This window comes from Caenorhabditis elegans, chromosome II (assembly GCF_000002985.6).
Source record: "Caenorhabditis elegans chromosome II".
In the NCBI taxonomy this organism is placed as follows: domain Eukaryota; kingdom Metazoa; phylum Nematoda; class Chromadorea; order Rhabditida; family Rhabditidae; genus Caenorhabditis; species Caenorhabditis elegans.
The window spans coordinates 2,075,750-2,090,910 of NC_003280.10; the positions used below are offsets into that span (position 1 = coordinate 2,075,750).

Sequence of the window (15,161 nt, forward strand, 5' to 3'; positions counted from 1 at the left end):
AAAAATTGACAAACCTTAAATATATTTTTGTACTGTTTTCCAAGACGATTAGTAATTTTTACAGAAAAAAGCGGCGGGCATCGGAGAAGGTCCAAGCTAAATTTAAAAAAAACACTAAAGCTGTGAAGTTTCGACTTAATATCAAATTTCCTTTTTATTTCTAGTCTCCAGTTTTCAGTTGTCACTTAATTATTTTATGTTTTTCCGTCAGATAAAAAAATTAACTCCGGCACATCAGCAAACCAGCAATTTGCCGATTTTGTCAGATAAAAAATTTGCCACCCTCCCCTGAATGACAGGATTGATGTTGAAGCCCATGCGGTTCTGAAACCATTAATTTTTATCATTTTGGAAAATATCCAAAAAAGTTTGCAGTTTTCTTGCGATACAGAAAAATGTTAAATCGATGTGAAATACTTTATTCATTGACGCGGTGACAAAAAAGTAAGGCAGACAATTGAGAAAGCGGAAAAAAACAGAAAATAAGAAAAATTGGTTTTTTTTGTGGATTTTTTGGCGATTTTTTTGGTGCGATTACCAATTATTTCGGTTTCAGACAGTTAAGACTGAATTGCTGCAATTGAGAACAGAACTCATTTTGAAAATTGAGAATTAATCCAAAGACCATATATCTGAGCGATTTGAGGTCACTCGCCATTGTGGTACGATTTTTTTGTGATCCGCATGTTCCTTTGATAGGAGAGGGGTTCTTTTTGGTATGCTCAAATTTTGTTACAGCACCGTTCATCTCCTGGAAAAAGATCAGAAAAATCATTTGAAATGTGGAGATTTTTCAAACTTACTTTCTCAAGAGCCTCAAGAAGTTCTGCTACTGTGCCAAACTTTTTGTATCCCTTGATCTTTTTAATTATGGCTACAATCCAATCAATCAGTATGGGAGAAATATCGTCTTCAGGTTTTGGTTCGGTGTTTTTCTTTAGCATCCACACCATCCTCCGTACAACTTCAAACCTTTTTTTATTGTTCGGCTCCACTAAAGAAAAGATGTACTCCAATGTTTCTAAATGTGGCTTTTCTTCTTTTTTGTCCCAATAGTGCTTTTTTGAGTAACCACAATTTTTCTCTTTCTGCTTTTCATGTTTTTCGTCAACCTGCAAAAAAAAGGACATTAAACTTTGCACTAAATGACAGAATACAGTCCCTATATATATCAATTATAAGTGTAAATATTAGGCTGTCATGAAAGTCCCGTCCTATTTTTCAATAATTTATTTCTCGAAGCAAACTCAAACAAGAAATCAGTTATCTGCTCCATCATGATCAACAATGTCCTACCAGCGTTGAGGTAACTTGTGGATCCCCAGCCTGTAGAATCCAGCGGGCAGGGACTCAAAGTATTGATTGATCTCCGTTTTGAAATTTTCTCTTGTTATGAAGGCTCTACCTTGAAGGACACGAGTCAGATCGGAGATAAGTTAATAATCACTTAGAGCAATGTTAGGAGAATTCGGTGGTTGAAGTAGAATCACTCATCCATATTTTGCCACTTGCTGCACCACTTGTTTTACAACATGTGGTTCAGCGTTCTAATGTTGGGAATATACTTTCTTATCCTGTAAGGCTGAACGATCGACTGATTTCTTCAAATTCCATAGTTGTCTTGAGTAGGTCACTCCGGTAATAGTTTCACCATCAGGTAACAGCTCCCAGTAGAGGGGGCCATCCACTCCCACCAAACAAAGAGCACACTTTTTTTTGGGTGAAGGCCGAGTTTCGGAACATCATGTGGGCTTTGTCCTTCTCCAATCCATTGGGCTTGTATGTGGTGGTTAGCGCACAACAGCCACTTCCCGTTTCTAGTAATAAGCGGGTCCAACCAACGGTCACCGTGTGGGGAGTGAGGAGATTATATGAAACATCAACTCGGCAGCCAAGGTTGGAACGTGTCACATAATGAGGCACGAATCGACCAAGAATTTTTCTCATGCCGAGCAATTTCATGATATCTGGTATGGAGTTATGAGAGACCCCAAACGTGCTTGCAAGCTCACGGGTAATTTTAAACGGATCCGATGCAACACTGGCTTTTGGTGCATTCAAATCCAACTCATGTGCTCTTTTGAGCTTTCCTTTTCAATCAAAGAAAAGTCGCTATTTTCGAAACGATCGAACCATCTCTGTAGGGTTTTAAATGGGTTAATTACTGCAAAGACTTTTTTTTGCTCATCAATGACTAGGAGTGAGTAAACACCAAAATTGATCTCCAGCCCACAATGACAAAACAAAAAATTAGGACAGGACTTTCATGACAGCCTAATAAATTTATAAAATTTTTCTACGTTTTTTAGGATTTTTTAAATTTTGAAAAAAAAAACTTTTTTTTAAACTAGTTTTTTTTTCAAAATAAAAAAAATCATAAAAATTTTATAAAAATTTTATACATGTTTTTACAACTATATTCGGTATATTGGGACTGTATTCTATCATTTAAATTTAACAAAACTCGCAGAGACTACTCCAATTTTAAGAAAATCTAGAAGAAACATGTCATCTTAAATTAAAGAAAAACGTATTCTCATATCCGCTATGCTGATTTGAAATGTTTTTTTCAAAAAAAAAAAACGCACCGAAACTGCCGGTTTTGCCGACTTCTGTCTTCTCTTATGCATGGCTGGGATCTTGTTATTTGGAGATTTCTTTGAACGGCGGTTCTGCGTCTTAGTCCGACCTAAATCACGTGTGTTGAGCCCAGCTTGCGACGCCATCACATTTCCAGCAATTCCCGGATCCTGAATTGGAGAAAGTCCAGAGCTGAAAAAAAAATCATTAGCTTAGATTCTGAACTGGTCAAACCTTTCGCCATTCGAAATTTGGCATTGTGACATGCTCTGCTTAATCCCGGCAATCATTCCAGCAGGCGGTTGCCCAGTTTCTTCCATCTGAACGCAAGATACTTGTATTAGAACATTTCTCAGTTTCGGAAAAAAAAGATTTAAACCGTACCATATTTATATCACCATTACCGTCTGGCAGCTCAAGTACCAACTCCTGAAGTTGTACGAGCAGATAATTGTGGGTTCCTGAAAAATGTGTTTGTTTTCGCTGCTGACTTTTTCCTATTTCAACTAACTTTTATCTGAGCGATCAAAAACTCCGATCTGGTTGTACCCATTATTATCGGTGTTGGCAGCATTGGCCATGTTAGTTCCGTTCAAAGGAACGTAGTTATTGTCAGAAATATCAACATCTTCATCGACAGTAGAGTTCTAAAATATACAAATTCTCACTTCATTAAGTGAATATCTTACCGATTTTTCGCTTTTTGTAGAAGGAAAAGGTTCTTGAGCAATATCCCACTGTTGCGCTTCCGTCAAGTTCAAAAGATTCTGATCAAGATGTAGAGGTTCAACTTCTTTCAAAAAACTTTCCGCCTCTTCTTGACGCTGAAAATCGAGTAATTTGACTGCATTAATAGTTTAGAAAAACTTACATAATCATCAGCTAAAGATTCCTCAGATCTCTCAGTTGGAATTTCAGCTAGTTCTTCATTCGGAACAGCGAGTTCAGGCTTAAAATTATATAATTTTTCGAGCAAAACTACATATTTTTGCTTTTATTTTGTTGAATTTTTGTATAACTTCTCCAAACTTAGTTAATAAGAAATTAACTCACAGAGATCTTTATTCTAGTTTGCATGGTAGTTGATGTCCAATTGGATTACGCTGAAAATGGATAATGAGGCTTAAAAACTGCAGTGAAATAGAAATTTCGAAGGACTGAAAAACCTGAGAAACCCGCAACAGGCAACTGGGACGAAGTGATTCTTATCACCAGTTTCTTGGGTCTCGATGGGAAACATATAGTCTCGTGACTGCGGAGGAGCGCGTTTGCACACTCTCCTTATTTCGTAACAATAGCACAAAACTGAAAACCTATATTGGCTGCTATCTCGAAAACGGTCTAAGACTGCGTTTTGCGTTGCATATGAAAAATGACCGCGAGAAAATTCTCTATTTTTTCTATTAAGAAATTTTTGGGTTGAAAATTTCCTAACCGGTAAAATTGGAGTTCGTTCGGTAGAGCGCGTTTTTCTCTCTTATTTGTACACACTATTTCGGGTTCCTCATTACCCTGAAATTACAGCTTCGTTGCTTTGTTTTTTTCGGCTGACTGGTAACTCGACATAGGCTGTAAATGAGTACCTCTGGCTGTAATCTCATTTTTTGAAGACATTTAAAAATTGATATTTTATCGAGATTTTTTCTAAATTTAGTACTGAATTTATTTGAAATCTTTTTGGCTTTTCATATTAGCCTGGATCTTTTAGGCACACTATTTCGGGGAAATTTGTTGCGATTTCGTCGATTAACCTTTTTTTTTTAGTTAAGCGAAAAAAAAACCAACTACCACAATGTCCTAATCATTTTTCAATTTCCATCGATTTTTGAGTTTTGCAAACCATTTCCTATGGGCTTCCCATTCTTTATCAAACAAGCTCTGCAAATTCCATGGGAATTCCGTTTTTTCTGTTATTATTTTGTTTCCAACTTCTTCTTTTGCACTTCATTGTCGTATTGTATTTCTACTGTAATCTGAAATTATTCACAGTTGGGTAGCATAAAATAGGTCCCTTATAAAAATTGTTATATTTCAAATAACACAGTTTTTCAACAATACCTGATATTTATTTAAAGCGCCACATAATAAAACAAACTGTAAAAAATGATTAGTTACCTTAAAAAAACAACTGTGAAAATAAAATCAACAACAAGATTATGCAAAAGCGAGTGAAATAAATGCAACTTTTGGGGCAAATGATGCGAGTCTTATCACTAATGAGTTTTTATAGTGCGAAAATTTAAGCATAGCAATACATTTGGTAATGTGTAAAACGTGACTGACGAGGAATAATTTTTGTGAGGAACAATTTTTTTTGAGACATACTTTTTAATGAAATAATATGAGATAAACTACCAAAATATGGGATAAACACAGATGTGGAACTTATATTCCCGAAACGCCAAAAAAACCGAAAAATAACCAGTTAAAAAAATTAATCAGTACATTTTTCCGGCAAATCAGCAAATCGGCAAACTGCCGGAATTGAAATTTTTGGCAAATCGGCAAACTGGCAAATTGACGATCTGCCGAGTTTGCCGGAAAACCGAAAAACAATCAGTAATACTAACAGGACCTCTTGTTCTCAAGATTTTAAAATTCCTTCACTGTTCAGATCAGGGAGACAAACGAATTTTTCCGACAAATCGGCAAACCGGCAAATTGGCGATCTGCCGAGTTTGCCGGAAAAAACCGGCGTAGACGAACATTTTCGGCAAATTGCGGTTTTGCACATTTTTTTTTGGAAATTTCACAATTTCAGTTTTAATCGGCAGAATTGTACGAATCCTGTGAATTTTCAATAAAAATATCTAAAGAATCTAACGAACGGGAAAAAATGTCAAAAGGCACAGTTTTATGTTTTATGTTTTTGTCTTTAAAAAATACCTATGAAATTTGCCAAAGATTAAAATTTTCGAAAAAAAGCGGCAAATATCCGGAATTGAAAAGTTCTGGCATGTCGGCAAACCAGCAATTCGCCGATTTGCCGAATTTGTCGATTAAAAAAATGTGCCGAACTGCAATTGCCGCCCACCCCTGGTTTGTATATTGGCAACAACTCATCTATGTTTTGATAAGCTTCAAAAAAAGTTCCTGGTGTAACATACAATACAACAAATTCAAAAGGAATGCCTGAAAATTCAGAATAACATGTTTTTATTGGATACCTCTTTTGTCAATGCTCCATATAAAATGAGGTGCCAGTACCAAGGGGATATTGAGTGAACATGAATTTCATTGTCTACCATCTTGTTTTTTTATCTTGGACTGCAACTATTGGATGCAACTATATGTATCTTCCTGCTGTTCTTGTAAGTTTTACCCCTTATTTTTTATTACATGATTTTATTTTTTTAGAAAAATTTGGATGGTGGTTCATCGTCATCCGAGGAATCTGGTGGACTTAAAGGCGTAATTCCAAAAGTGTCAGCCACAGTTGCTACGAAACTAGAGCTGCCTTGTATTCAGGAATTCGAGACAGTAGAAGTGGAGGACGAGATCAACAGACCCCTTTGTGTTGACTTGTCAGTAGCTGCCGGAGTTGACCCAAAAGATTCAACTGGTAGTATTGAAGTCGAACATGCTGGATCTGACGGTGGGTCTATTGAACTGCACACCAAGCTGAAGCATCACTTTATTACAGGAGTAACTTCAGAAGAAAATATCCCGAACATGCCTACGCCTTGAAGCTGTTTAAATTTAAAAAAAATTTGTATTTTCGGGAATAAATATATTGAACATTGGGAACCCGATTCTTTTCTTTTTTTTCGTTTTCTCGAGAAAAAAAAAACAATTTTGGTCTCCAACTATGCTGGCGACAAAGAAAATTTAGCTCGTTCATTTAACTTTGATTATAAAATCTAGTTAAACTACTATCACTTTAATTGAAAAAAAACAAAAAAAAATCGATATATTGACTGCTGGAATTGAATAGCTCAAGTACCTTATTTACCACAGGGATGCGCGGCAAACGATTTGTTTCCGCCAAATTGGAAAATTGGCAATTTTGCCGGAATTGAAAATTTCCGGCAAATCGGTAAATCTACAAATTGCAACAATTGCCGATCGTACATCTATTTTGAAAAATATGAAAATTCGATGAAAGTACCTAAAAAACGAGAAACAAATTTTAAAACGGCACAGTTTTATATAAGAAAAATCCCTCTAAAAATTTCCTGCAAACTGATATCCGGCAATTCGGCAAACCGGAAAATTGCCAATTTGCCGAATTTGTCGACAAAAATTTGCCGAACGGCAATACTGATGGTTTAAGCGTGCTCTCATTGAGTGTCTTGCTCAAAACCGCCGACAAGTTCCATCAGCCCTTCCAGGACATCATATCACCTCTTATAAACAAAATTATAAAAAAAGAGTTGAACAACAATTTGATGGTTAAAGGTTTTTTTGGAAAACTAAAACTAATGGCGACCAGAAGCATCAAAACATGGTGCATCACAGAAAGTTTGACAACTCTTTTTGCTCGTCTTTTACGTAGATAAAGTAGTCCAAATTCGGATACATTTTACAATTTTAAGCTTATTCCAGACTTTGGACACATTTTTTTGAAGCATGAGACAAATTTTCCACCCAAGTTTTAAACGTCTGCATCCATCAGGGGTGGGCGGCAAACGATTTTTCCCGGCGAATCGGCAAATTTCCGGAATTTATATTTTCGGCAATTTGTAGTTTTGCACTTATTTTTTTGAAAATTCCAGAATTTCAATTTCAAATGGCAAAATTAAACAAATCCTATAAATTTTCCTACATCTATATTGAAATAAAGCAAATTCTATGAAAATATCTAGAAAAAACGGAAACAAATTCAAAATGACACATTTTTAAGTGTTTCCGTCTTGAAAAAAATCCCTCTAGACGTTTCCGGCAAATCTGATATCCGGCAAACGGCAAATCGGCAATTTGTCTATAATTAAAATTGCCGGAAAATCGGCAAACCGTCAAAATGCCGGAATTGAAAATTTTCGGCAAATCGGCAAACCGGCAATTAGCCTATAATTAAAATTTCCGGCAAATCGGCAAACCGGCAATTTGCCGATTTGCCGAATTTGTCGAAAAATCAATTTGCCGAACGGCAATTGCCGCCCACCCTTGGTCTACATTGAAAAAAATAACAATTACTGAACCAAATCGAAATTGTTTATTGGAAAAGTAGATAAAAATAGATGAATAAACGTCATCTTTACGAAATTTCTCCTGAAATTCATTACGCCATTTTTGAGAGAAAATATTGATTTTCTTCGTTTTTTTTCATACATATAAAGATCGTTGACTTTTGGCAATTTTCAACATTTTTTGCCAAAGTTCCAGAACCTTTTTCAACAACTTATGACAACGTTTTCTGAATTTCACCAAATTAGCTAACTTCTTTTTTTAAACCAATTAAAATATACACCCCCAGCTTCACCCGTCCCCACCCCCCAAATTCAAATAATTTATGTGAAAAACAATAGTTATCAGCAGCTTCCTCCGAATTGCACATGGATTCTCGATTGAACAGAGCCAATAATTCCAATAAGCCAATTCTTGTCGACGTATCCCTATGCTCACGTTGTTTTCAGCGCTTCGGCTAGTTCACTTGCCCCTAAAAAAGGATATGTGTTTAGTAACAGCAAAGAGTTTTCAGCAAACAAAATGTGCAAAATTTCAAGGGCTATATTTTGTTAGTTTATCAATTTTGGATAGCTCTAGAACAAAGTCAGAAAAATCTCTTTAAATTACCTGTTTCTTTGTCACTTTACTATAAATAATTGAGAAGAATAATAATAGTTTTGCAATTGGAAAATGTTGGAAATGAATTTTTTTTTCGACGTGAAGCTTTGTTTTCTACTGGTTTTTTTCCACGTTGGCACTTTTGCCAAATCATCACAAATCGAAAATAAATTTATTCCTACTTTTGCCGTCACTTTAAAAGTGATTTTCTTCTTAACTCTCGCGAATTCCACGATGGCTTCCAGACCACTCACGTATCCAGCTTTAGTTTCTACAATTAAATACTTGGATCCAAATATCAGGTAAGACCATCAGCTTCTATAACCAAATTGACACGGAATTTTCAGATTTCAACTTGTAGCTAGGAATCCTTCACTCGAAAATCTCGGAAAATCTCAGACACTCATTATTGATGACCTTGTATTGGACCGCAATTCAATTTCTATAAATAATGTGGAATATAAGCTTGGCACCGAGAATAAGGTAAGATACTTTATTAGTTTTACTTATTATTCAAGTTAATGGGGTTTTTTAATGAATACGTTTTCAGTTCGACGAGGACCCGAAAACTCTGGCTATCCGGCAACTGGAAGGCAGACGCCAGTTGATCAATGTTAAATGGCTGAAGATTGAAGGAGAAGGCCAGATTCTCGACCTTCTTGAGCGTCTTCCCCAGTGCTTCCAGAGATTCAAGATGAAAATGATCTTCAATTGGTCGATGCAGCTCCACCAATTGATCGATCCTCGGAGTATTCCGTTGGACGGAATTTCCCTCAACGAAGCTTTATCACTGAATTCTCGGCCTTATCGACACATTGAGCAAGCAAGACTTTGAAGTACCAAGCCGTTGCTTCCGCACAGATGATGCTGATATGGTCAAAAATTTATACAAGCTGCTAAGCCTTCTCGCAGAAGGTCACGAGATGGTGTATTACTATGATGAAGAAGAAGTCGATAGTGACATTGAGGAAGAGGTAAATGGATTCCCAAATCTGATCGAATTTTGGTATGATGGTTCAATTGGTTTCCAAGCTAGAGCCGAGAATGATGGACACTTTATTAAAATTTCTATTGAGATATTTAATAGAGTTGAAAAAGACTTATTTGAACTTTTTATGGACTATTTTTAAGACGATTGAAATGAATCTTGTATTATTGACAGTGTTTTATCTAATGGGTACTTACATTACAGATCATTACAGATAATTTATAAATGAGGGAGAGCAAATAGTAAAAACATACATGTACGTAGATTTAAATTGTCAGCAGTTTTTGATTTAAAAACAGATGCATCAACTGGTTCAACTGGGGATATATATATATATATATATTGGATTGAATAAAATAAAACTTAAAATTTGACTGCTAAATTAAGGCATTCTCTGGCATTCTCCTCATCAATTACTCTATCACAATACTGATTGGTTTTCTCTTTTATTGTTTTCAGCGTGCTCACATCGAGTGTGTGCTTCTCGAAACCGCCGACAAGATCCATCAGTCCTTCCAGGACGCCAAATGACCTCTTGCATAAAAACTGCCCAATTTCCTTTTCAAGTTCCTTGGCCTGTGCCTCTTGTTGCTCTTGTGCATTTTGAGCATTTGGAGCTTTTTGAGCATTTTGGACATTTGGAGCATTTATATCATTTTGAGCATTTGGAGCATTTTGTGCAATCTGAGCATTTGGAGCATTAGGATCATTTTGTGCAATCTGAGCATTTGGAGCATTTCGGGCATTCTGGGCATTCTGAGAATTTTGAGCATTTCTAGTATTTTGAGAATTCTGGACATTTGGAGCATTTTGAGCATTTGGATCATTTTGAGCATTTTGGTCATTTGGAGCATTTTGGCCATTTTGGGCATTTGAATCATTTCTGTCAATTTGTACATTCTGGCCATTTGCATCGTTTGGAGCATTTTGGTCATTTTGTGCATTTTGAGCATTTGCATCATCTTTGCTATTTTGGGCATTTGGAGCATTTGGATCATTTTGGCCATTTTGTGCATTCTTGGCATTTGGATCATTTTGGCCATTTTTTGAATTTTGGGCATATTGGCCGTTTTGTGCATTCTGGGAATTCTGGACATTTGGATCATTTTGCCTATTTTGCCCATTTTGTGAATTCTGGGCATTTGGATCGTTTTTGTCATTTTGGCCATTTTGTGAATTCTGGACATTTGAAGCATTTTGGACATTTGGAGCATTTTGGACATTCTGAGCATTATGGGCATTCGGATCACTTTGTGCATTTTGGGCATTTGGATCGTTTTTGCCATTTTGTGCATTCTGAGCATTGGGATCATTCTGATCTTTTCGTTTCGAAGGTGTATGTTTTCTGACAACTCCCCACGGATGTCCCTCCATTTTTTCGATAATGTTTTTCCATATGTACTCTGAGAACTGTGTAACTCGTCCGGCATCTTTTTTGAGCCATTTTTGTATGCCCCACATGATCAGTAGGACCATACATGTTGAACATCTTAGAAGTATATAAATAAGTGACAGCGGAGGAGGCAGGTAGAGTTTTGATTCAATTCTGAAAATATTCACAGTACTTTTTGTTAGGTTACAGCAGATCCACTTACTTTGCCTCAAGTTCATATTTAAGGTATCCTTTGTAGTAAAGACTGTTCTCCGATTGTTTTTCGTATTCTTTTCTGTAATTGGATAGAATTTTATTTCAAGTTTCCAGAAAAAAATTCACGTTAACTGCGCAGTTAGCAAGTTAATCAGTAGAATCCCCGAAACAAAAATGTAGGTAAAAACCAAAAACGGCATAATTGTACTGCGAAATAGGCAACTGGCTTCCGCATATTCCATCTCGAAAAAATCCCAAAAAGTTTTGGTAAAATGGCTTCAGTTGGACAGTATCCCGATGCGATCTTCATCTTGTACTTCTCCGAATATTTCAAACTTTCCAGGTAGACTAAGTGTGTAGATGAATGTGCTGTTATGTACTAGGAGAGTTCCTGGAAGAGTTTAGGATTTTCAGTCTGCATTCGGAGCCGTTAACTTACTGGAGAGGCTGACGTGAGTCACTGCTAGGACGAACCAAAACGTACAGAATATCAATATGAACATTCCAACAGTTTTCATCTGAAATTTAGGTTTACAGATAGGTAGGCATGTTTTCTGGGTATGCCTGCCAGCGAGGCTAATAAGCACACCGTCTATTCAATATTCACAGGTGGAGTAACTCAAGTTTGACTCAAAAAACTAACTTTCATAATTCATTGTCTTGAAAACTAGGGCTTCCATGGAGGCAGGCGAGGTTTCAGGTCCTGACGCCTGCTCCAAACCTGCCTGCCTGACGCCTGCTTTATCGCCACCGCATAGTGCGAAATTGTAATTCTTGGCAGCGCCCGACAGTTTCTGGGTTCCGCGTCACACTATACGATGCAGCTTGCGGCGCGAGGTAGGCGGAGGTTGCCGCAAGGCTGGCAGGCATTTTGGCGCCTACATGGAAGCCTTTTAACTAAATTAAAAATTTTGATAAGTTAAAAAAGTCTTTTGGGACAATTTCGCGTCTAACCAACCAATAAAATATTAAAAATTGCTCACCATTTTCTTGAAAATGTGCACAAAAAACCCAATAGACTGAATTGAATGGAAGAATCGAAGACTTGAGATCGTCGCAATAGTGAACAGAGAGCAGTATAAAAGTTCCAGCATAAGAGGCAAAATCACCCATCCTCCCGACCAAAAGTTCCTGGGCTTGCTGGGAAGACCCGCAAAAACCACGAAGCGAATTGCCTCTAAACTGAGAAGTGGAACTACTAAACAAACTCTCCAAAACGCGAGCTTCTTCAAACGAACGTAGCGTTGAACACTGGAAAAGTAGAAGCCAAATGGATTGGAGCCGTGTTTCAGTTTGAAATCGTCAAAAATCTGAAATCGGCAATGTTTGTATTTTCGGGCAATTTTTGGGCAAGTTTCCTTTTTTTGAGGTTTTTGCCAGACTATTCGTTTTTTTTGTTCTGAGCACAGGACGTTTTTCGGCTTTCTTTGAGATTGTGCAATTTTAGTTTTTTTTTTCTCGTTTTTTAAATTCTTGATATTTCTGGAATTTTTTTCCTCTCTTCCCTATGCATAAACCTAAGCCTAAGTCAAGACCCAAGCAAAAGCCTAATGCTAAGACTAATCCTAATCTTAAGGCTAAGCTTAAGTCTAAGTCTAAGCCTAAACCTTAGCCTAATCTTGAGCCTAGGCCTAAGCTTGAGCCTGAACCTAAGCTGAGGCCTAAGCCTTTACCTAAGCCTAAGTCTGTGAGCTTACCAAATGATCAATTGACTTGATAATTGTCATAGACACTTGTGCTATGAGCACCGCGGGAACAAACAGAAAAGGGAGCATTTCCCAGAAGCCAAGACTACTTGTACTGTCGTAACTGCTGTAAAACGGATAACGGCATAGCATATAGGCGAACATGAGTATATAAGCAAGTCGAAATGTCTGGAAAAAATTGAACGAAATTTCTTTGGAAACTTTAATTATTACCCAATTCAGCGTGTGTTTGATCGTTTTCACGGCCTTATTTCGAGTCTCCATTAAGTGTAAGCATGGCCTGAGAGATAGGAACTTCTGTAAAAAGATTGACACATTTTCAAATTTAACAGCACATCATTTCAACTAATAATTACAGAACTCCAAAAAACTGAGCCGTGTTCAAGCGCCCGACAATTTCAGGGCTGCGCGGATTTTTATTGGCAACGCTCTTGAGTGGCAGAGCCCGGAAAATGTCGGGACACAAGAAAGAAAAAATACTCTTACCCTTGCTTTTGCCTTATACGCGATCGCCATGATTTCCCGACTTTGGTCAAACTTCCGGTTTAGATAGTCATGATATGGCCCAACTTTCTCTTCTGATTTCTCAGTTGTATTAGTTTTTCCTTTTGTATCCTTTCCAAATTCAGACTTATAATCCGCTTGCAGAACTATTGCAACTCGATCAGCTCCGCTTTCTCCGCTGTTCAAATGGCTCACAATTTTGCAGGCAATGTCCTCGAGTTCACTGAAAGTTTAGTTGTGAGTAGAAAATTAGAACATCTGAAGGGTGGGTGGCAAACGATTTTTTCTGGCAAATTGACAGACTGCCGGAATTTAAAGTTTGAAAATTTTAAGAAAATTGGCAGACCGGCAAGTTGCCGGAATTGAAAATTTAAAGAAAATTGGCAAACCGGCAAGTTGCCGGAATTGAACATTTCCGGCAAATCGGCAAGTTGCCGGAATTGAAAATTTCGGGAAACTTGCCGGAATTAAAGATTTCCGGCAAATCGGCAAATTTGCAAACTGCCGGAATTGAAAATTTTAAGAAAATTGGCAAACCGGCAAGTTGCCGGAATTGAACATTTTCGGCAAATCGGCGAATCGGCAAATTGCCCAAAATGAAAAATTCCTGAAAATCGGCAAACCGGCAATTTACCGGAATTGAAAACTTCCGGCACTTCAGCAAACCGGCAAGTTGCCGGAGTTGAAAATTGCGACAAATCGGCAAGTTGTCGGAGTTGAAGTTTCCGGCAAATCGGCAAATGGGCAAATTGCCGGAATTCAAAATTTCCGGCAAATCGACAAATCGGCAACTTGCAAAAATGAAAAATTCCGGAAAATCGGAAAACCCGCAAATTGCCGGAATTAAACATTTCCTGCCAATCGGCAAAACTGCAAACCACCAAAAATGAAAATTTCTGACAAGTCGGCAGACTTGAAATTTGCCGCTTTGCCAAATTATATCCCTTACTTTTTGAGTTTCTCGTAGACTTCTCCATCTTCATATCCGGAATCCTTGCCCAAAAATTTCTTCTGCATAACGTGCGCTATATAGCACATGACCATTATTGTGTGCAAAGGATGATGGCATTCGCTCAGAAGATCTTTCTCTACGTACCTGAAAATGAGGTGATAGGTAGGTAGGCAGGCGTAGGTACACTCACTTTGTGGGATTTCCGGGTTGGTTATCTAGCGCGAACCTTCGGCCGAAGAATGCTGCGATAATCATTGCAGCAGAGTTTTTGTCGTTGTTATATATGGTTACTGAAGACTTTAGTTATATAGTTTAAGTTATCAAGATCAAATACAAAAATTACCAATTTTGATATTGAGATCCAGAAGTAGAATATTCTCAATTTCATTAAAAATTCTGTCAGCTCCTTTTATTCCATGCGCCTTGAATACGTTGTGCTGAAAAAAATTTCTAGGGTGTTCTAGAACATTTCAGTAACTTTATAGTCCTTATTGGGATTTTTTCAAAAACACTATCATGTTCCAAAACTATGGGAAATGCTTGAAAATTCCGAGATAATTCTGAAAACTTCTGTTAGGTTCCAGATTTTTCTAGAATGGTTTCTAGAAATAATTTGGACAAATTTTAGCAATTTTTTATTTTTTTAATTCTAAAAAATAAATTTCGAAAAAATAGCCCACCTCTTGTTCGTACGCTTCCAACAACTTACGAATAGTCTCCCTATTCTTAGCATCCGCTTCAATAGTTATTTTAGTAGTTTCCGAAGATAGCAAGGCTTGCGACGCGGATTGTTGTTGAAAACTGGAGCTTCTAGAGCCTGACATGTCCACAGAGCATCGAAGCAACTAAAATAAAAAATTGATGTGCTCTTTTTAAGCATTAATAAAGTGAGCAAGTTCCTCAGGAAGCATCTACAACAGAGACACACATCTATTACGAAATTAGCAGCAGGAATTTTCTGAAATTATCAGCAAATGTTTAACTATAGCAAGTTTATAAAGTGTTGTGAAACAATGCACACTTGATAAGGACAAAAACTTCAACAAACGGTTTTCTTATCAGCACGATAATTTCTAACACTTTGTGCTTTGGTTTATGAGAGAGGAACTCCAATCA

The 15,161-nt window shown here is 37.1% G+C and overlaps 5 protein-coding genes and 1 pseudogene across 6 annotated transcripts; 2 read left to right on the top strand and 4 right to left on the bottom strand.

Annotated features, from left to right (window-relative positions):
* Window positions 1-463: 463 nt before the first annotated feature.
* F07E5.9 (SPK domain-containing protein) lies at window positions 464-4,776 on the bottom strand. Its single transcript, NM_061772.4, has 11 exons — window positions 4,696-4,776; window positions 4,369-4,553; window positions 3,634-3,683; window positions 3,452-3,529; window positions 3,270-3,404; window positions 3,092-3,227; window positions 2,965-3,041; window positions 2,815-2,900; window positions 2,589-2,772; window positions 804-1,112; window positions 464-751 (listed from the first exon to the last, which is right to left on the bottom strand). Exons 3-11 carry the CDS (start codon window positions 3,655-3,657, stop codon window positions 542-544), a joined length of 1,239 nt encoding a protein of 412 aa, NP_494173.1. The 5' UTR covers window positions 3,658-3,683; window positions 4,369-4,553; window positions 4,696-4,776; the 3' UTR covers window positions 464-541.
* F07E5.10 lies at window positions 1,273-2,153 on the bottom strand (annotated as a pseudogene). Its single transcript is given in 4 exon segments — window positions 1,273-1,667; window positions 1,676-1,840; window positions 1,876-2,069; window positions 2,081-2,153. Coding segments are annotated over 4 exon segments (827 nt in total).
* A 1,031-nt stretch (window positions 4,777-5,807) lies between the features above and the next one.
* On the top strand, window positions 5,808-6,327 carry T16A1.4 (uncharacterized protein; the record flags this gene model as incomplete). Its single annotated transcript, NM_061773.2, has 2 exons — window positions 5,808-5,891; window positions 5,938-6,327. 2 exons carry the CDS (start codon window positions 5,808-5,810, stop codon window positions 6,265-6,267), a joined length of 414 nt encoding a protein of 137 aa, NP_494174.1. The 3' UTR covers window positions 6,268-6,327.
* Window positions 6,328-7,951: 1,624 nt separating this feature from the next.
* On the bottom strand, window positions 7,952-8,077 carry T16A1.5 (uncharacterized protein; the record flags this gene model as incomplete). Its single annotated transcript, NM_001381342.1, has 1 exon — window positions 7,952-8,077. One exon carries the CDS (start codon window positions 8,075-8,077, stop codon window positions 7,952-7,954), a length of 126 nt encoding a protein of 41 aa, NP_001367736.1.
* Window positions 8,078-8,379: 302 nt separating this feature from the next.
* fbxc-49 (F-box C protein) lies at window positions 8,380-9,464 on the top strand (the record flags this gene model as incomplete). Its single annotated transcript, NM_061775.2, has 3 exons — window positions 8,380-8,609; window positions 8,655-8,790; window positions 8,858-9,464. 3 exons carry the CDS (start codon window positions 8,380-8,382, stop codon window positions 9,140-9,142), a joined length of 651 nt encoding a protein of 216 aa, NP_494176.1. The 3' UTR covers window positions 9,143-9,464.
* Window positions 9,465-9,499: 35 nt separating this feature from the next.
* On the bottom strand, window positions 9,500-14,887 carry trpl-5 (Ion_trans domain-containing protein). The gene is made up of 12 exons (NM_061776.5): window positions 14,726-14,887; window positions 14,389-14,482; window positions 14,236-14,335; window positions 14,043-14,189; window positions 13,076-13,316; window positions 12,803-12,886; window positions 12,581-12,757; window positions 11,867-12,193; window positions 11,323-11,401; window positions 11,010-11,274; window positions 10,891-10,962; window positions 9,500-10,841 (listed from the first exon to the last, which is right to left on the bottom strand). Exons 1-10 carry the CDS (start codon window positions 14,867-14,869, stop codon window positions 11,162-11,164), a joined length of 1,506 nt encoding a protein of 501 aa, NP_494177.4. The 5' UTR covers window positions 14,870-14,887; the 3' UTR covers window positions 9,500-10,841; window positions 10,891-10,962; window positions 11,010-11,161.
* Between the last annotated feature and the right edge of the window lie 274 nt (window positions 14,888-15,161).